This window comes from Sciurus carolinensis, chromosome 7, assembly GCF_902686445.1.
Source record: "Sciurus carolinensis chromosome 7, mSciCar1.2, whole genome shotgun sequence".
In the NCBI taxonomy this organism is placed as follows: Eukaryota; Metazoa; Chordata; class Mammalia; order Rodentia; family Sciuridae; genus Sciurus; species Sciurus carolinensis.
The window spans coordinates 22,030,814-22,049,347 of NC_062219.1; the positions used below are offsets into that span (position 1 = coordinate 22,030,814).

General features: G+C 41.1%; 1 protein-coding gene across 7 annotated transcripts in view; it reads right to left on the reverse strand.

Moving 5' to 3' along the window:
- Phactr2 (phosphatase and actin regulator 2) overlaps positions 1–18,534 on the reverse strand; it is a 256,136-nt gene that overhangs the window by 35,805 nt on the left and 201,797 nt on the right. For 3 of the 7 annotated variants that reach the window (XM_047557219.1, XM_047557221.1, XM_047557220.1), the window contains exons 4-8: positions 18,042–18,200; positions 11,993–12,232; positions 7,532–8,063; positions 2,151–2,353; positions 695–851 (exon numbers count right to left, since the gene is read on the reverse strand). In XM_047557219.1, coding sequence (XP_047413175.1) covers positions 695–851; positions 2,151–2,353; positions 7,532–8,063; positions 11,993–12,232; positions 18,042–18,200 — 1,291 coding nt within the window. The remainder of the gene's footprint in view (positions 1–694; positions 852–2,150; positions 2,354–7,531; positions 8,064–11,992; positions 12,233–18,041; positions 18,201–18,534) is intronic. The other 4 variants (XM_047557222.1, XM_047557224.1, XM_047557225.1 and 1 more) reach the window with 2 other exon arrangements.

The following is an 18,534-nucleotide window of genomic DNA, read 5'->3' on the forward strand; positions in this document are numbered from 1 at the left end:
TTTAAAAAAATGAGAGCACTGGTTTGAATGAATACTCACTTCTATTAAAACTGCCAGGTGAAAGGACTTGTAAAGTCACTTGTGCAAAAGCAGAAGTCCTTCACAATGGCAGGAGGCAGAAAGAGATATCAGATGACCCACTTATTGGAAGTTAAAAGGGGGAAGTTGAGATGTGGGGGCAATGGTTACCCAACCTGGATGAAGCAGGATACTGAGGCTAATATTGCTACAGTCTCATAGGCAGAAACTCAGGACATTCAGAGAAATGCCAGTGCACCCATGGAGTAGGCCAGGATTTGGGCAAACTATGGTCCACAGGCCCAATCCTGTAAGCTGCCTTCTTTAGTAAATAAAGTTTTATTGAAACATGGCCCCAGTCATTTGTCTGTGTTTTTTATGTCTGCTTTCCTACAATAGCACAGTTGAGTAGCTACAACACAGACCATCTGGTCAGCAGGAACTAAAATATTCACTAACTGGTCCTCAAAGTTTATGGCTGATGAACTCAAAGCCACTGGCTGGCCAACTCAAGGGCAGGTTCTGAATGGTTCACCATCCAAGACCAACTTTAAAAGGCCTGAAGGCCAAGTGTGCCTGTACACAAGAAAGTCACAACTATCCCAGTCAGGTAGGAAACTCAGGGAGGAAGACAAGTATGAGTGAGTCATAGCTGCACTAAGACATCAGCAACTACCTGACGAGCTTGGTCCCAATCTGCTGTCGGATTTCCTGCCTCTCTTCTTCAGATGTGCGCTGCAGGATGTTTTTGTCTTCTAATTCTTTCTTAGACGGCCTGTTGCCAAGCTTGATAGCAAGAGTGTCCCTCCGTCGTATCTTACTTGCCAAAGCACCTGAGGATTGATTGAAAAAGAGCAGAGATGCAGATAAAGTGCCTTGTAGCCTGCAGCACTCAGGTTACATGTGGCGTGGGCGTTTGACAGGGTCCAGGCCAAATTCTTTATCCACATGCAAGAGGGGAATCTTAATTAACCTAAGGAAGAACGGATTTTGAGTTGGATGTAGTTCATTTTGAAAGAACTGAAGAACTATTTTTTTTTTTAATGTTCTGAAAAATATTGGGACACCATGAAAAAACTTGGACATGTCACTTCGTTATTTGGAAAGAGATAGTTGGAATGTATTTTGCTGATATGGTGGATCATGGAAATTACCGATTGCACAATGCTTTTTCTTTCTTTTCTTTTTCAAGTTTTGAAACTTATCCCCTCTCCTCATACTGTACAGTTAATCCTTGTCTCCTTTCTTCGTCCACTCAGACACGATGCTGGCAGAGTCTACCATTTATACAAATTTTTTAACCCTCAGTTACCCAGGAGCCCCTAAAACTCTCAGCAGATGATAGCTCATAGCAGATGGGTCATGAATTTTTTTGCTCTGTAGAAATTAGGGGGAATTTGACACACTTGTGTTTAGTCATGAGTAGAGTAATAGCTGTGTATAATCTATAAATTCAGTTCCACAGTGAGCTCCTCTCAAGCCATCCTGCACAAAAGCTAAGAAAAACAAAACAGAACAAAACACAAACCAACAAACAAAAGCAATAGCACACTTCAGTTCTCCAAGTAAGACATAAATGGTAGGCTTTGTTCCACTGTGATGTCATTCCTTCCTAGAAGGTACATTGTTGTACCTATGGTGGGTGAGTGATGGTTTTTAATTCTAAAAAGATATTTGTCATTCCTGACTCATTCCTTCTTCCTCTCTCAGTAAACCACAGCATAAAATGAGTGAAATATTCTAACACTTCCCATGGTAAGCCAGAGAATCCCGCCTTGAGGCTGTATCTTCAAGAATGGTCCCCCAGTACAAGGGCTATGTTTGGTCTTTTTGAGACCAAATGGACTCTGCCATTAGAAAACTTGGATTCTTTCTTTCTTTCTTTTTTTTTGGCACAGATACAAACATGCACATCTACTTCATTAATAAAAGCCTGACCCACCCCTATGGAAAATTCAGCTGGTTGGGCCTCACCAGCTAAACTTTTAGTACATCCATGTTTCTAGCTTAAGAAAGGAAGGCGAGGGGAATGAAGTCTTCGGGCTCTGCTTGCTGACGAGTGTTTGCTCATTCCAACACGCAGCCACTCTCCACAACCCAACGTCCTCTCTACCTCCTGAAAACAGTCTTACTTTCTCCACTGCCATCCTCATCCTCATCCTCTTCTTCATCGTCATCGGTATACAAGATGGGCCCGTCAGAATCGGAGTCGTTGGCCTGGTACTCCCTTGGGCCTTCGTCCTCTGGGGCGCTGAAGGATTCTGAAGAGTCTCCCATCAGCTCAGGGGTCAGCAGCTGAGGGGCCACCTTCCCCAGCTCGTCTTTGGTTGTAAAACTGTTAAGAGCACAAAAAACACAGGGGTGATTCAAAGCTCAGAGCAACCCTAGGACACCAACACCATGAAAGGGGCTCTAGTACCTATCATGGGCCTCCTGGAGGCTGGGGAGAGGAGAAACCAGACACAGGGCAGCTAACATCATGGAAGAGCAGTGCTGGGTTACTCAATTCTCAAGGTTTAATATTCTGTATTTGCAAAAAAAAAAAAAAAAAAAACAAAAAACAGCTTCATTGGATGATGTCTAATATTTAGAAGATGAACAAGGTAGCTGGGTGGCATACATCTGTAATCCCAGCAACTTGGGAGGCTGAGGCAGGAGGATGATAAGTTCAAGGCCAGCCTCAGCATCTCAGTAAGGCCCTCAACAGCTTAGAAGACTCTTTTTTTTTAAAAAAAAAAAAAAGAGGACAGGGGATGTGGCTCAGTGGTTAAGCATCCTTGGGTTCAATCCCTGATACCAAGAGAAAAAAAAAAAGTAGAAATGAACAAGGTAAAACTATATTTTGCTAATTTATGTTTCTATAGCAATGGGGGCACAGTGCAAAGAATAATGGGTTAGAAGCTTCTGAATTATCTGTACTTTATGCTTGATCTTCGAGAGTCAGTTAAAGTCTCAGCATCCTCAAAAAACTTTCTGGGTCTACTCTTTGCCATGCCCACCTGCTCCTAAAATAGTCATCTTAACATACTGGACCTGGACCACCCCCCAGCCCACCCCACAAGGTCCCCAACAAGTGGGACACATAACTGTGTGCACCACAGCATCCAGAAGGGTAGTGGTACAGGCAGGTACACCCTCTTTCATGACTATGTGAAGAAATCCCATTTTCGTCCTAGCCAGTGTGTCAAGGGTCAGGAATCCTTTACCCTTCCTGTGCTTTCATTCCTTCATTTATAAAACTGCTTCTCCCAGGACTAGAGTAATAATCAGATAGAGAATGTGAAGTTAAATGAACACTTCAGAGGAGAAATGACGTGCAGGGAAGTGATAATTTCCTATTAATCAGTGAGGTAAGAGTCTCTGGTTTAAAGAGTTACTACAAATATATAAAACTTAAAATTTTTAAAAACTAGAAAAATATACTCAACATCAAAAATATTTCTTGCAAAAAAACAATGTAATCATCATTTTAAGATACAGAAGATTCCCCAAATTGCTTTCTGATATAAATAGAAGAATCTGCATTTGGATGTCACACTTCTGAAAGACTATTTAGTGGAAAACATGTGTCTGCTGTTCTCACCAACTAAAAAAACCAAAAAGAAAAAAAGTGCTTTGAATAATGAACACAGGTAAACTTTTTCAGAACATGAGGTATTTAAAATTCTACTTTGTGGTTAAAAACCTAAGCACTTCCAAGATTTTCTATTTTTCACTAGGAAAATCCAACAGCCTAAATTCTTGTTCTCAAAGAGGGACATGTGAAATCTATTTTTTTATTCTGTAAAATATACATAACATAAAATGTACCATTTGAAACACTTTTAGGTGTGTGGTTCTGTATTAGATATACTTACCTAACGATTGTATAACCATCTCCAGACTGTTTTCATCTCCCCAAATTGAAATGCTATACCCATTAGATAAATATTCCCCATGACCCACAGCCCTGAGCGACCACCATTGTGCTGTGTGTCTTCATGACTCAACTATTTTAAGTACTTCATACAAGTGAAATTACACGGTGTTTGTTCTTCTGGGTTCGATTTGAAAGGTTCTTTCCTCACAGCATGTGTCAAAATTCCCCTCCTTTGTGAGGCTGGATAATATGTCATGGTATGTATACACCACATTTTGTTTATCTGTTCGTCTGTCAATGGACATCTGGATTGTTTCCACTTTCTGGCTAATGCTTCTGTGAACACTGATACACAAAGTCAAGTCCCTGCTTTCGATTTTTGGTTTTGAACACAGAAGGGGAATTGCAGAGTCATGGGGTAATGGTATGTTTAATTTTTTGAGGAACCATTATACTGCTTGCTCTAGCATGAAGTCTCATTTTAAATGAGAGAAGACTAATTTTTGTGGGAAAACTTTTCCCCAGTCTGGATTCTTAGTTCATTGCCACTGGAAGCCACTTTTGTTTGAATTGTCATTACGGGTGAACACAGCATGTTTAAAAGATGTTCATTAATAACACCTTCTAGATACAGAATAAAAGATACTTCCCAGTTGAGCCTTGTTATTCGTTTGTGGGATAGTTCACTAATTTATTATATTATTATTTTAGTCTTACCATTTGCATTTTATAGTATATTCTGTAGTTTGCAAATAGTTCAGAATATATTTACAACTTATAACTGTTCTACATTATTAGGAGGGCAGGTGATTTACTGTTCATGGATCCAAGAAGGTCATGAGTGAACTGCCCAACCAAGATAGCAAGTCCAGTCTAGAACCCAGACTGAAGACTCTTAACTCTACTTGTTAAGCATTGTATTTTATTTTATATTATTAAAAGTTATATTTCCCAGGCATGGTAATGCATGCCTGTAATTCCAGCTACTCAGGAGACTCAGGTAGAAAGATTGCAAATTTAAGGCCAACTATCTCAGCTTAGTGAGACCCTGTCTCAAAATAAAAAATTAAAAGCTTTGGGGAAGTAGCTCTTTGGTAAAGTGCCCCAGATTCAATCCCCAGTACCAAACAAACAAACAAAAAGTTATATTTAACATTAAATAAACTTCAAATCTATGTCAACCGACTCATGTCTTGGCTTTCAGTTTTTCTTCCTATGGTTCCTGGGCACATTGGGCAATAAAGTGCATTCCTTTGAACAAGGCCTCAAAATGAGTTGATTAGTTTCTGCTTTATGTTATATGAGACCTGTGTGTTACTGATACAGTGCCAATGAAGAGAAACCTACCAAATAGCACCCTGCAATATGGGAATAGAGGGAGGTATTTTTATACACACCACTTGCCCTCTTTAAAGTTCTGATATTTGTATTCCAAACAGAAGTCTTTTCATAAAATGACAGGATTTTCACACATTAGGTGACTAAATATAACTCAGGGAGAGTTCTAAGAAAAGCAGGTGACTAAGAGCCAAGAATTCTAATTCAAATATCCACTTGAAACAGGAAAAATTTGGAAGAAAATCTGAGACACTACCTACTCCAAATTCATTAATTCAAGAGCAAACACAAACCACCCTGTAGGATGAATTATAATTTAATTTTTTTTTTTAATTTTGAAGAATATATAGGGAAGAAAATCTCTATGAGTTCTTCCAGGAATCTGTTAGAGTTACCCTGATGGGTAGGAACATCTATTATAAAACATCCTCAGTGTCTAATGATGCTCTAAGCTTGCTCCCTCTGATGTAGTGTTAGGAATGGAAACTGACACTCCTTTGTCTGACAGATCTCTACACATATCAAACCTCTAGAACGCAGTTCGGAGCTTAGCATGATGAAGTGCACTCCTGAGATGTTTGTGAAAATGATCTGGGAATCAGGTCACTCTCAGAAAGTTTTCTGAATGCTTAAGACTATCTAAGGAGTTTTATTTATATATTGCACCTTGTTCTTCAGTATATTGAAGCCTCTATGTTCAATCTATTTTCCAAAATTCAGAAGTTTTGTTAAATATTTATACTTCCTGGGCTCACTGGCCAATATCTTGGTAAAAATTACTCATGTTTGGGTCACTTTTGTATCTCTGGTGCTTAGTACATTGCCCAGCACACAGAAGGATACCAAAACTATGCTGAAAGAATAAAGTTCAGTATTCAGGTTGGAAGTAATTGCAGTGCTAAAAAAAAAAAAAAAAAAAAAAAACTACAATTAAAAGAAAGCATTTGTTATGTGCTGGAAATATTAAGAACTAATCTCTGGTTTGAATGGGTCCCCCAGAATTCATATCTTAAAAATTTACCCCCCTGGGTGACAGCATTGGAAGATAAGGCCTCATGGGGGGTACCTGGATCATAAGGGCAAAGCCCTAATGAAGAGATTACCACCATTACAAAAATGGCTTGAGGGAGAGGGTTTGCTCTTGAACTCTTGACCATTTACCTTCCACCAAGTGATGAGAGAGAGAGAAGGCCCTCACCAAACTGGCTGGAGCCTGTTTTGTATGGTAACCTTCCTCAGTGAAAGAAAGACTACTGGACCATGTTCTTTTAAACTTCTGTTATCATGTGTTTATCAAACCTAGCATCAGGACCATCTCATCTTCAACATCGCTCCACCATATTGGAGAAGGCTGACTTTTCCTATAAGCACCTTAGCCCACTTCTTCATTTTTATTAAAAAATTCAGTGAACATTCCCTGAGCGTCCACAGCACATTAAACTCTATGCTGCTTGCTAGGGACACAGAGGTAAATAAGATGTTAGCTCGTTCTGTCCCACAAGGAGGAAAAGAGGGGGGTTTTATGAGTATAGAAGATGCAACAACCAGTTCTGTCTGGAAGCACTGGAAGGCTTTACAGAGGCAGGCGAAATGTGAGCTGAGGGGGGAGTTCAGCGAGCAAGAATGGGGGCCACTCTACGGTTGGAAGAAAATGAGTTGGAATTTTAAAGAGTTCTTTCCTGACAGTCTTAGTTTTCTTAGAGAATAAAGCTACATAACTTACTGAAATGAAGGTGGGCAGGAGTGGGTGAGCAATCTGGACCCAAGAGGGAAAGATTTAAAATAAGCTCTATAAGGAAAGAGAAGGGAACTGTCTAGGGACAAGAAAAAAGACTGCCGAGCTGCGCTCTAAATGCTTTTGAAAATCACAGGATTGGCGTTTGTCAGCATTATCAATGTGATTTTCTCCACAGCCCACAGTGTTCCCAGGGCAGGATTAAGGAAAACCAATGGCCACATGTGGGCTTACCTAACATTCACCGGAGTAAATGACAAAGGGAAGAAGATAAGGCACCTTCATTCAAGCACAATACTTCACTGATTTTTTTTTTTTTTTCTTTCTTTTGGTACTGAGGATTGAACCCAAGGGGGTTTAACCACTGAACCACATCCCAATCCCTTTTTATATTTAATTTAGATACAGGGTTTCAATAGTTGCTTAGGGCCTCACTAGGTTGCTGAGGCTGGATTTGAACTCATGATCCTCCTGTCTCGGCCTCCAGAGTCACTGGGATTACAGGCGTGCACCATCATTGCCTAGCTACTTGGCTGATGTTTAGCATTCAGATGCAACATGGGCTTTGCAACCCAACTCACCATTTTGCATTTTCTCTGCTAACACTTAATCCAGCGACTGAGTGGAAAGTGGTTCTGTTGGTCGGCTCTTCAGTCCAAAGGAGCTGACTTGGGTCTAAGGCAGAGGCAGGCAGGTCAGCTCCATCGCTGACCAGGACAACTGGAGCATCTGAGGCAACAATGCACTGATCCTCCAGAAGCAGAGGAGGGGCAGGCGGGGAGGGTGGTGGAGCCACCGGGGGTAGAGGGACTGGAGGCTTGGCTTTGCCTGTGGTCTGCTCCCCAGGGACAGTCTGCTCAGGCGCTGGACTCTCCACTCCAGTCTCCGAAGGCTCTCCTTTAAGGTCGCATGTGCCAGCAGTGGTGGTGTCTGAGGAGAGTCGGGAAGTCGCCGGCTGCTTGCCAGCTTTCTTCTTGCCCTTTGTGGTCCCCACTGTCCCTGTTTTGCTAGTAACTGTCTCCTTGGAAGCTTTGGGACGAGAAGAGGTGGATGAAGTAGATGGTGAGGCTGATGCTTTGGAGCCAGTTGGTTTTTTGGAATGAGAAGAACCAGCTAAAATAGAGAGATTTTGCATTAAAAAAAAAAAAAATCAAAGAATACAATGCTTTTTAAATAAAGTAACCAAGTTGGAATTGTCAATGACATTTAAAATGCTCCCTTTAAAATTAGTTGGATAAATGGAGGAAAGAAAACTGGCTAGTAATGCTAACGCTCTGGTCTTCTGTACCCTCTCTGCCTCTAATCTAGAGGGAGCGAGTGATACTTAGAGCAGAATTAACGGACAAGGACCTTCTGTCTCCTCTCCCTTTTAGTCTCTGATTGGAAGAGCCAAAGGGGAAGTCTTCCATTCCTTGTCCTATGGTCACTTGGAAAAACTCTTGTAGGTGCGGAAGAAGAGACATTTTGGTACAAATAGGCAGCCACCAGCAGTGAGCTGCAGGTAGCACACAATTGGGTTCTTCATAAATTATCTGTGTCCTGTGATGTCTTTCTGGGAATGGAGTGGAGGTTCATAGTCAGAAGAAGCTGGGGTATACAGTACCAGTTTCTTTCTGGGTCCAAAAAAAGTTCACTTATCCCACTGCTAACAGAGCAAACTCAAACCAACTGTCCCCTAGCTCCAGACAAGGAAGTCTGTCCTGATAGCCTATTCTTCCATCTGTACCACACATGAAGGACAGGTCTCCTTCAAATCATCACGAGACAGGAAAAATGTTTTCTGTTGTACTTTTAACAAAAAATATTTACATGGGTAATGTCTGAATTATTTGAAGGAACCAGGTTTGGTGGTGCACACCTGCAATCCCAGTAGCTCAGGAGGCTGAGGCAGGAGGATCACAAGTTCAAGGTCAGTCTCAGCAACTTAGCGAGGCCCTAAGCATAAGTGAGACCCTGTCTCAAAATAAAAAAATAAAAAATGGACTGGGGATGTGGCTCAGTGGTCAAGTGCACCTGGGTTCAATCCCTGGTACCAATGAATAAATAAATATTAAAGGAAAAGAATATCACTCCCAGAACTTCTGTTTGTTTTTGAGATGAGGTCTTGCTATGTTTCCCAGGCTGGCCTTGAATTCCTGGGCTCAACCAATCCTCCTGCCTCAGCCTCCCAGGTAACTGGGACTATAGGTGCACACCTCTAGGCCTGACTCTTCCCAGAACTTCCAACCCCAACTTTCACAAATCTAATTATTCTCACAGCTTACATTTCAGGAAGGTCTTCAAAGGATTGCCATGGTATATTTGCCTACCCCTGGACAGTGCTGCCTTCAACCAAATTATTTTCAGGAACCAAAATTAACTACCCTCTCTTTTTGTCATTTAAGGAAACGTACTTAAACTCCTTTGAGAATATTTGTTTCACTACCTTTATGAACTATAATTTCTCCTGACTGCTTCTTCTGTTGTAATGCTCATGTTCCTTTTTCTTTTTCACGAGAGGGTTAAACGATCTTTCGCAGAACTATTAGAAAACGTCTTGCTAGGATAGTGGAGTCGATCCATATTGCATACAGATGTTATTTAACCTCCCTGTGGTTATAACTTTTTTAAAGTCAATTGAGAGGGTCAAGAGATGAAGAACAAATAAAGAAACAGACGACGAGATGTAAGACTTTATTAAATCCAATATGCCAAAGAAGCCAGTCTCCTTTAGTGACAAGATCCAGGCTTCAAAGGAGTCTCTTCATTTGAGGTTTTTATTATTTTAGAAATACATAACAGCTAGAATTCCCCTCCACCAAATCTGAACTTGTTAATACGTCTTTATAGTTAACAACCTTTTCTTGTTTACAAGTCAAATCCATCAAGATTCCTTAAGCTCATTCTAACTTTTACTTATTTTCTTGCAACAAAGACATTAAGGATTTGGTGCCTAAAAATGCTCAATTATTTTCTTAGGTAAGTTCAACATAATCCCTTTAGACCAATTCTAATGATATCACTTCTAATCATATTTCTGGGAAAATTCTTTCATTTCCAACAGAAAAGTTTAACTTCAGCCTGTCTCATGGAAAAAAAATAATTTTTTTCAATATCTGGAGTGCAAATTCAGGCCATATATTTTTCTTTAAGTAGCTTCTTAAATGATAGGACTTTGCTGAAACCAACTATGATTAAAAAAAGAAACACCACCTTCTGGTTAACTTTTGTTGCTAACGGTGTGTAATAATGAGAAACAAAAAGAGAGCTTTACCCTCACTTTCCTGGCAAAGCAGCTGAATGCTCTAAATTGATAGGTGGTTGTAGGGCTTAAGAACTGAAAACATCTGACTGAAGATCAAGAGCTGCATTTTTGAACTAACTTTTTGAGGTCAACATTATTCAACTATCACAAAGGCAAAAAATTCCAAATGGATACACCCAGAATATCAAGGGCTCTGAAGGAGTATTTTCACTGGTTGATAGGAGGATCCTTGCACATGGACTTATTGTCCTTTGGTGCAACCAGCTTCTCTGCGACAATCCTGGGAATAGTCACATTCTTATTGGTAGAAGGGCCTGCCCCTCTTATATATGATTCAATGGATAAAATGACTGTACTATTCTCATAGGAAACTCATGAGTCTATAAATAAATCTTCAAGCAAAATATCTGGAAATAACTCCAAATCTGTCATGAAAGCTGCCCCCTGCCCTTGCCTTCATGACAGGCTTTCTTCTGAGAGTCCCAGCCGCAGTGAACCCGTACCATGAGGAGAATGAGGAAGTGCGGAATCTGCGCAAGACAGGGTCTTCATTCCCAAAGGCAGAGGGGAGGGTGGAGCTTTTCTTCAGGAAATAGGCCAGTGCCCACCCCACTTCGCGAGGCAGACTGGGAAACACACTGACACCAACAAGTATGGACACTGACATCCAGACCCCTGGGAAAAGGCCCTTACGCACATGGTTCTGAGCTGTTTCATTTCAGAGCTGATTAGAAAACACCCAGACCTAAAGGTCAAAGGCAAGAAGAGAGGAACCAAAAGCTGCTATACTGTCAGCTCAGACAGCCTCTGAATTTGAGTTTAATGGGTATAAATTAGGAAGGGAAAAAGATCAACACCAAGGCCAACTGCAGCCATCAATTGCTAGAAAGCTGCTGCTGGATTTAAGTAAAATAAGATTGTACAGGAGAATTTTTATTCACATGTTGATGTCCTCCAGGCATGTGAACTTCAATTAATGTCCCTTTAAAAGCTAGACCACATGGTAGGCATCTTAATTCCATTTCACTAGAAGAATGGGAGCTCCCTTTGCATGAAGCGTGAGTGGAGAAAAGGAAAGTTGGACAAAGTGTGCACAAAGTGCAGGAAGTCAGGGCACCCAGACATCCGCTGTGATGTGCAATAGCAACGTGTAGCAATACCACACCGAGATGCCTGCCTCATGACAAACCGAATCTGCTAATCCTGGAGGAGAGCAGGGAGCATTGAGCTGTCACTTTCGACTCCATGGAAGTGGTTTTGATTGGAGTAGAAAGCTGTGGGGGTGTAGCTGAACCAAATATATGGACCCTTTGTCATTTATCAGAAGAGACATGACTGGATGCTGAGGATATAACACATCCATCAACTATGTTAAAGATGTATGTCATATTCTTATAGGCAAACCTAACGTATTTTGTAAGTTAGGGCTCCTGACCAAGAGCCCCCCCATAAACTTTAATAGGCAGAAGATCAGTCAATACCTAAATGATGTTTTATCAGATCATCATCATTATCAGGCATGTATCCTACTCCCTGCATCTTGGACTGGTTCTCATGTGATGATAGTGGGTAGTAAGACAAATGAGGCCTAGTAATCCAAACCCTAAAGGGGAGAACTAATCCACTTGTTGTCTTTGCTACAAAGAAAACTCTTAGGCATTCTCTGTGTCAAAGCTGAATCCACTGGTGTTACATCCTAAGCCACCAAACAACCATCGTTCTTCAAAGAAATAATGAGTCCCATCCCAGAGCCAAGCACCCTGGACACAACCCCACAGCGCACTGAGGGCATACTCACCGGCCTCTCGGGTCGTGTTGCGGCTCGTTGGCTTGGGTGGAGGGGCGGGGGCCTGCTTACCAGGAGCCTTGGCATTTTTTTTAATGGGAGGCACTTCGTCACCTTTGTGTCTGGCCCCAGCAGTAGCCCCTTTGGGAGGCACAGGTGATTTGGGGGGTTTAGGTTTGGGTTTAGGCTTAGGAGGAGCTGAAGGAGGTAGAGCAGGAGCTGCCGGTGTTTCAGAGTGGTTTTCAGTGTTCTCTATAAATGAGAAAGTGAACAGAGCAGACTGATGCAGACATACACCATGTAACACTAGGAGCAAGACGTGGCCACAGGGACACACACACATGGCTGCTTGGCTCTTGGGAACCAGATGGAGCTCTGCACCAAGGAGAGCAAAGTTTGGGTTAAAAATGAAGGCTGAAGGACAAACCGAGGTGTGTTCTCTGCATACATCAGTCACGCCTTTGATGAAACTGCATGGCATAAGTTACTGGGATGAAGGCATGCTGAGAGTGAGTGTAAATGGCCACCAGGCAGATGCCTCAATTCCAGCCTTGGATCTGTGGTGGCTGAACGATGACATGGACACTGAGTGCCAACGTCAACAAATTTGACAATTTAGTGAAACTGAAGGACCCTCAAGAGTGACAGGCGAGCACATTATACACACCGTCCTAGAGATGAGGCTTGATTGATAGCCGCAGCAACTACTGGGCTCAGTTACCTTCCAGAACTCAAGCTGATCAACTTGAAAGAGATTTGTGCTTGGTTGCAGTGCAGTAAAAGTCACTGATGTTCTAAGCTACAGGGGACTGAAGGATCTATGACATGGTGCACAGCGTGTGGAACAATGAACTACTTTCCACTATTAAGAGATGTCCTCAAGCTTTCCTGGAACACCAGGGCAGCTTCCTATTCTGCAAAAACTTGCTCTGCCCTTTGAACTTAATGTCACACCTATAGGTACCCAGGTGCAGAATCCAAAATATATTAACTTTGTCCTGTAATGTAAACATAAACAACAATTTGGAAAAGACAACGGTTACACTTCGTAGAAAAAATTCATACCTAAAACTAGAAGCCTCCACAAGGTTGTGCGCAATTGGAGGAGAAAAACTATCAGGGTCTCATTAGCAAAAGTGGAGATGCTAAGGCTTATTCATAAAGTCACATTGAGACTTTCTCTAAGAGTGACCAATTGAAATTAAAATACAGTCTGGTCCAAAGAGCCAAGCAGCAGTTCTTTAAAAATGGAGCACAATAAAAAAACACAAGACAGCACTCAAGTTAAGACGAGACTCAACCTTTCCTGGGTTTGGCTTCCCATTTTTGAAGGACCAAGCAAGGGTTTTAACACTGGCACACATCACATTTTACAAAGTCCTTTTCCTTCCTCATTTCTTATCCTAGTGAGCATTTTTTAAAACCATATCTTCCATCAAGTCACCTATATTTTCTCCCATAACGATGATTTTACAGAAACTTATCAATAAGACCTTTCTTTTAAAGTTCCATTTTTATCCTCCCTCAACTGTGAAATCCTCCCCAGTCACTCAATCTCTCTCGCCACTGTACTCACTCAGGCTCGCTACAGGAGTGACTTATTCAACATTCAGCAGAGGCCACTTTGTATGTCTACCCATTTATATATCATCTCGACTAAGCTGCTGATCCTTTATATTACAGTAGGCTCCCCGCACCCCAGCCTGGTCTAAACCACAAGGTCAGTTAGTCACAAAAGCTCACTAGACTGGAAAATGATACAGGTGAATACACGGCTAACACATGGAATGTTAATGTAAAAGAGAAAACATACATTGATTTGCTGGTCTTTTGATAGACAGCAGAAGTGTATTCTTTTTTTTTTTTTTAATAAAAACCAATTTAATTGAGACTTTAGGAGTTGTGAAATATAATAAAAAATATATAACTTCAGGAGCTCTGCAAGATATATTTCCAATTGTGGCTCCAACATAAAAAAATTTACATTGTATTCTCTCACCAGCCAGGTCAGTTTGAGAAAGCATGAACAAAGTTATAATGGTCAGTGCTGTCTTCTCCATGAGAGCATATCCTAATTAACTTTTTAACCAAGGATTCATCTAATGGGATGTTAAAAGATTCACAGATTTAAAAGAACATCTCTCTGTCCACATATCCTGATGCGTCCTTGTCATGAAATGCTTCACGTATGTTATCTTTGCATGGATAATCTTTTAGTTGCTTCTGGATTGTGTCTATTAATGTTTCCAGTTCCTGCGTGCCTGGCTCCTTTTTAGCTTGTTTGTTTTCTAGTTCTGGTGCAGGAGCGTCTTATTTTCAGAAGTGTGTTCTTTAAGTACATCTTTGCGACTTTAGTCCTAAGCACAATACCAAGCATGGAGACCAAGCCCAATAATACAGTTGGTGGGAAGAGCAAACTGATCTTAGTATCACAGTTCTTTTTCACACAACAAGCCCTGCATGTCTTATCCTTTCTGGTCAAGGCACATCACTGAGGAATCTTTTTTCTTTCTGTTTAAGGTTTCAAATTCTAATAGTATACTCCAAAGATGGGCTGAGGGTGTAGCTCAGTGGTAGAACATGTGCTTAGCATATGTGAGGCCCTGGGTTCAATTCCCAGCACCACAAATAAAATAAAATACCCCAAGGAATTTAGCCTCTGCATTTGGGCGGGAAGAGATGCTTGCTCTGTGACGGTCAGGAATGCCAATCCACCCTGGGGAGAAAATGAACACACTGCACACAAACTCTGTGCTGGCTCCTTGGAAAACGTGGACCACTCTCTATTCTTTGAACTGTGCTAGTCATCTGTGAGTGTCTGCCATTCTGGGGATTCTAAGTTGTGTGTATGTGTATGGGTGTGTGACACATACTCATAATAGTATTATTTTTCTGATTAAATTAAAATGCCTCTTGCCTGAAATTTTGTATCCCATCAAACACAATGCCCTAAAAATCATGTCTGTTCAATAAATGTGACTAACAAGCTGATAGTTACTGACACACTATCAGTAGAAAACAGACTCTGGACTTGCATGTGGGAGGTAAAGAATTAAGTTGTGTTTTTTATGATTACCATATGATCTGAAGACATGATGTAAACTGATGGAGTTTGGGAGTATTATCTTTTCAGGAGGAGGTTAAGAAAGAGCTGCCTGCTCATTCTGGCTTCATGAGGACATGAGGTTTCACACAACATGGTCTGGAAGACAAGCTGCAGGCTCGACTCCTTCCACCACATGGAGGGCTGAGTACAACACTTAGAGCAAGCCCTGAACTATGTGCACTCTGCACCTGGCCTAGAAGGCATTTCTGCTCTGATTCCTTTCCTTCACCTCCTTCTGCTCTCCTTCAGGTCTTACTGTGGAAAGCTCTGCCTTAGAGAAACCACCTTGGTCTCCACTCCCTGGGCCTGGTGTACTGGGGCCTTCCGTGGTACTGTGCATCTTGTATTGCAAAGGCCATTTTTCATTGTCCACCCTTTTCCTGGCCCCACATAGTCATTATTATTTGTGGAAGAAATACGTGTTCATCCCTGTTACTTCATTGAAAGTCCTTTACAATAACTCAATAGAAATAATGTCAAATAATTTTCAGGTTTCTCATATTAATACTGTTATATTTAACAGATGGCAGATCAGTTTTTCTATCTCTTGTAAATTTGAGGGCACTTACTGAGAAAGTATAATGGGAGACTAAGAGACCTAAAGATCTCAAGGAAGAAGTCTCCAGTGTCAGGGAGAAGACACCAAGACCACTGTGCAACTGCAGACTCAGGCATCTTCAGGAGCCCCAGATACACACACTCACATGGCCTGGGTAGAACCTGCTTTACTTTCTTTGTCATTGAGATTTCAAATACTTAAGTATCAAAATATTGTCTTATAAAAACATGTAATAATATCTAGGATTTTAAAGGCATGTGATGTGTTTTTGCAGATATAACCAAATAATAGATGAAGTCACGTTCTTGAGTGAGCTGGTATAACTGGGGAGGAGAGGGAACGTGGCATCCCAACAGTAACAGGGAGTCAGAACAGGGGATGGTGGGTTTGCATGGTATTGAGCTCCCACAAGGACAGACTCCAGAAGAGGGGCAGAGGCAAAAGTGAACTCATCTGGTTTTCAGACTTAAATGGTATCTTTCTAGAGAAATAAAGTCTTGTCTTTGTCTTAGGACACTTTCTGGATAACATAATTCTCACAAAATATTAGTTTTGAGTGACACTCATTTCAGTCTCAGGAAGTGGCTTCCATACCTAACACTTCTTTTCTTTATCAGCAGGGCTCTGCAGTCTTAGAGTGGTATGGCAGCAGCTGGCATGTCTAGCTTATGTACCTACTAGCCAAGTGAGATGCTAACCTGGACCTCATTTGACCAGAAAGAACAGAATGTACTAATTTGAAGTAAAGAATAAGAAAACAAAAACATCTCTCAACCACTCAGGGACCTATGATCTGTCATCTTTTTAGAACATTAAGGTCTGCTGGTTTAACTAGCATAAATCTGTCAGCAACTTTTTATTAGGTTGATAAGGGAAACACTTCCTTTGAAGTCTGGCCAGTCAGAGAATGACATTAACGCCCGTATGGACCAGGGAGAAAGCACAGATGAATTTGAAATTTAACAGTTTGGTGAGACAGGACAACTGGATTTAACAACAAACAAACAAAATCACTACTTGCATTAATACTTTCAACTAAATCCCTTTAAATGTTAAGTGTACTTTATCTTTATGTTCTGGAAATGTTATCATTGAAAGTATTAATTTCTCATAGCCAGTGCTCATCAGCACAACTGGAGTTCTTCCATGGAGCAAGGCTAAGTCCCACAAATACTATACTTTAGATTTGAAGAAAGCAAAATAATAAGTTTCCAAAAGATCATCAACATAGGTTTTAAAGCTTTTAAAGACTAATATATGTGCAAATAAAGTGGTTGTGGATGTCCGGAGAAAACAGTGTCACGCTACCTGGTCTGTTTAATAAAGCCATCAAAAGCCCTTTTATTCCCTTTGTCTTTGGAGGATTTGGGTCAAAAACAGAAGAAGAGAAGTTCACTCTTGGTAGTTTCTAGGAGTTCTCAAAATGCCTACAGAATGCAAATGAGGTTTGACAAATTTCGGCCCTCCAACTCAGAGGTAGATTTTACAGAACAGAAAAGAGTCTGTTCCTAAAAATTTCTTTCTGTGCCACATGGAATCATCTAGCCTTTGCCAGTAAAACCTCTCCTTGTGGGATTTCAGCTCAAGGTCTGTCTAAAATTGAGGTGTGGTGGCTCTTGCATGTAATAGCATTGGTATCAAGATGTAATCAATCCATGACCAGGAATTTGTGAAGGTTCTGGGGGTGCGCGATAGACATGCAATTGACGGGTATCTGTATCCAACACAGCAGATTCACTCTAGAAACCAAGGTCTCTAAAGACGTCTTGGGGAACAGTATCATTGCCTCTGGCACATTGTGAATTTCCAATTGCACAGATCAATCACGAAGCAGAGGCTGTGGTAATCAATTTCTGGGAACCATTCCTGGGTCTCTCTTAGAAATGTCTAGAACTTACAATATTGGTGTACTGATGCCACCTACTAAATCCCACTATTGGAGAGAGAGTGCCAGGTTGAGGGAGCCATGAGGGTTTTGGTGTTCCTCCATGCTGAGCTGTTGTTCACAGGGCCCCGTCGGAACCAAGTGGGAAAGGTGTTCCAACATCTCATTTTTTTTTTTTTTTAAATCCTACAGAAAACCTCTTAAAAAAGGAGAATATTCTCAGACATTCTAATGCCTGAAGAGTCCACCCTTTCTGATTATTATCTTTAAATGACCCTCTTTAATAAAAACAAACAAACAAACAATGCCCTTATGAATGGAAGCATCCACCTGAGGATATCACCCTATTTCTCGTCCCTAGTTATCATTTCTCTCTTCTTTGTATTTCAGACTTTCTCTTTGTGGACCACTGGTTTTAGGTCCCTAATTGGAGCCTGAGAACTGCTTCTTGACATTGAGCTAAAGGAAATACTACTAAAGGAAATAATATGGGTTTTTCTCTTTATTTTACCTTTCTTATCTTCTGCCTTTTCCTCCCGAGGTGGTGATTTCTCAGATACAGAGCCATTACCTTCTTCAGACTTCCCTACATTCTCCTCTCGGATAGACTCCTCTCCGATGGGTATCATGTGCCCGTTTGAATTTTCAAAGTTAACTGTTACATCTCCATCTAAAATGGGAAAGAAACACCTGGATGTCTAACTTGATGGCTTTTTGAAATCCAGTTTCCCAGTAACTAGGATGGTAGGATCTGAGTTCGTGTTGCTATCCCTGGAGCCAAATCACCATGTTTCATTAAATAACTTGTCTAAAATGAAAGAGCTAGAAAATCCTTAGTCTTGAGAAAAAGCAGCTAAGGAGGGAAAAATCCATGTGCCATTTCAAGGCAGTGTGACTGATTATCCTTATTGCACGATGCCCCAGGGCAGTGGAGTCCCTCTGTTCTTGTGCTTAGATTTTGTTGAAGTCAATATTTATGTGTTTCTTTGTCATCCAGAAACTGA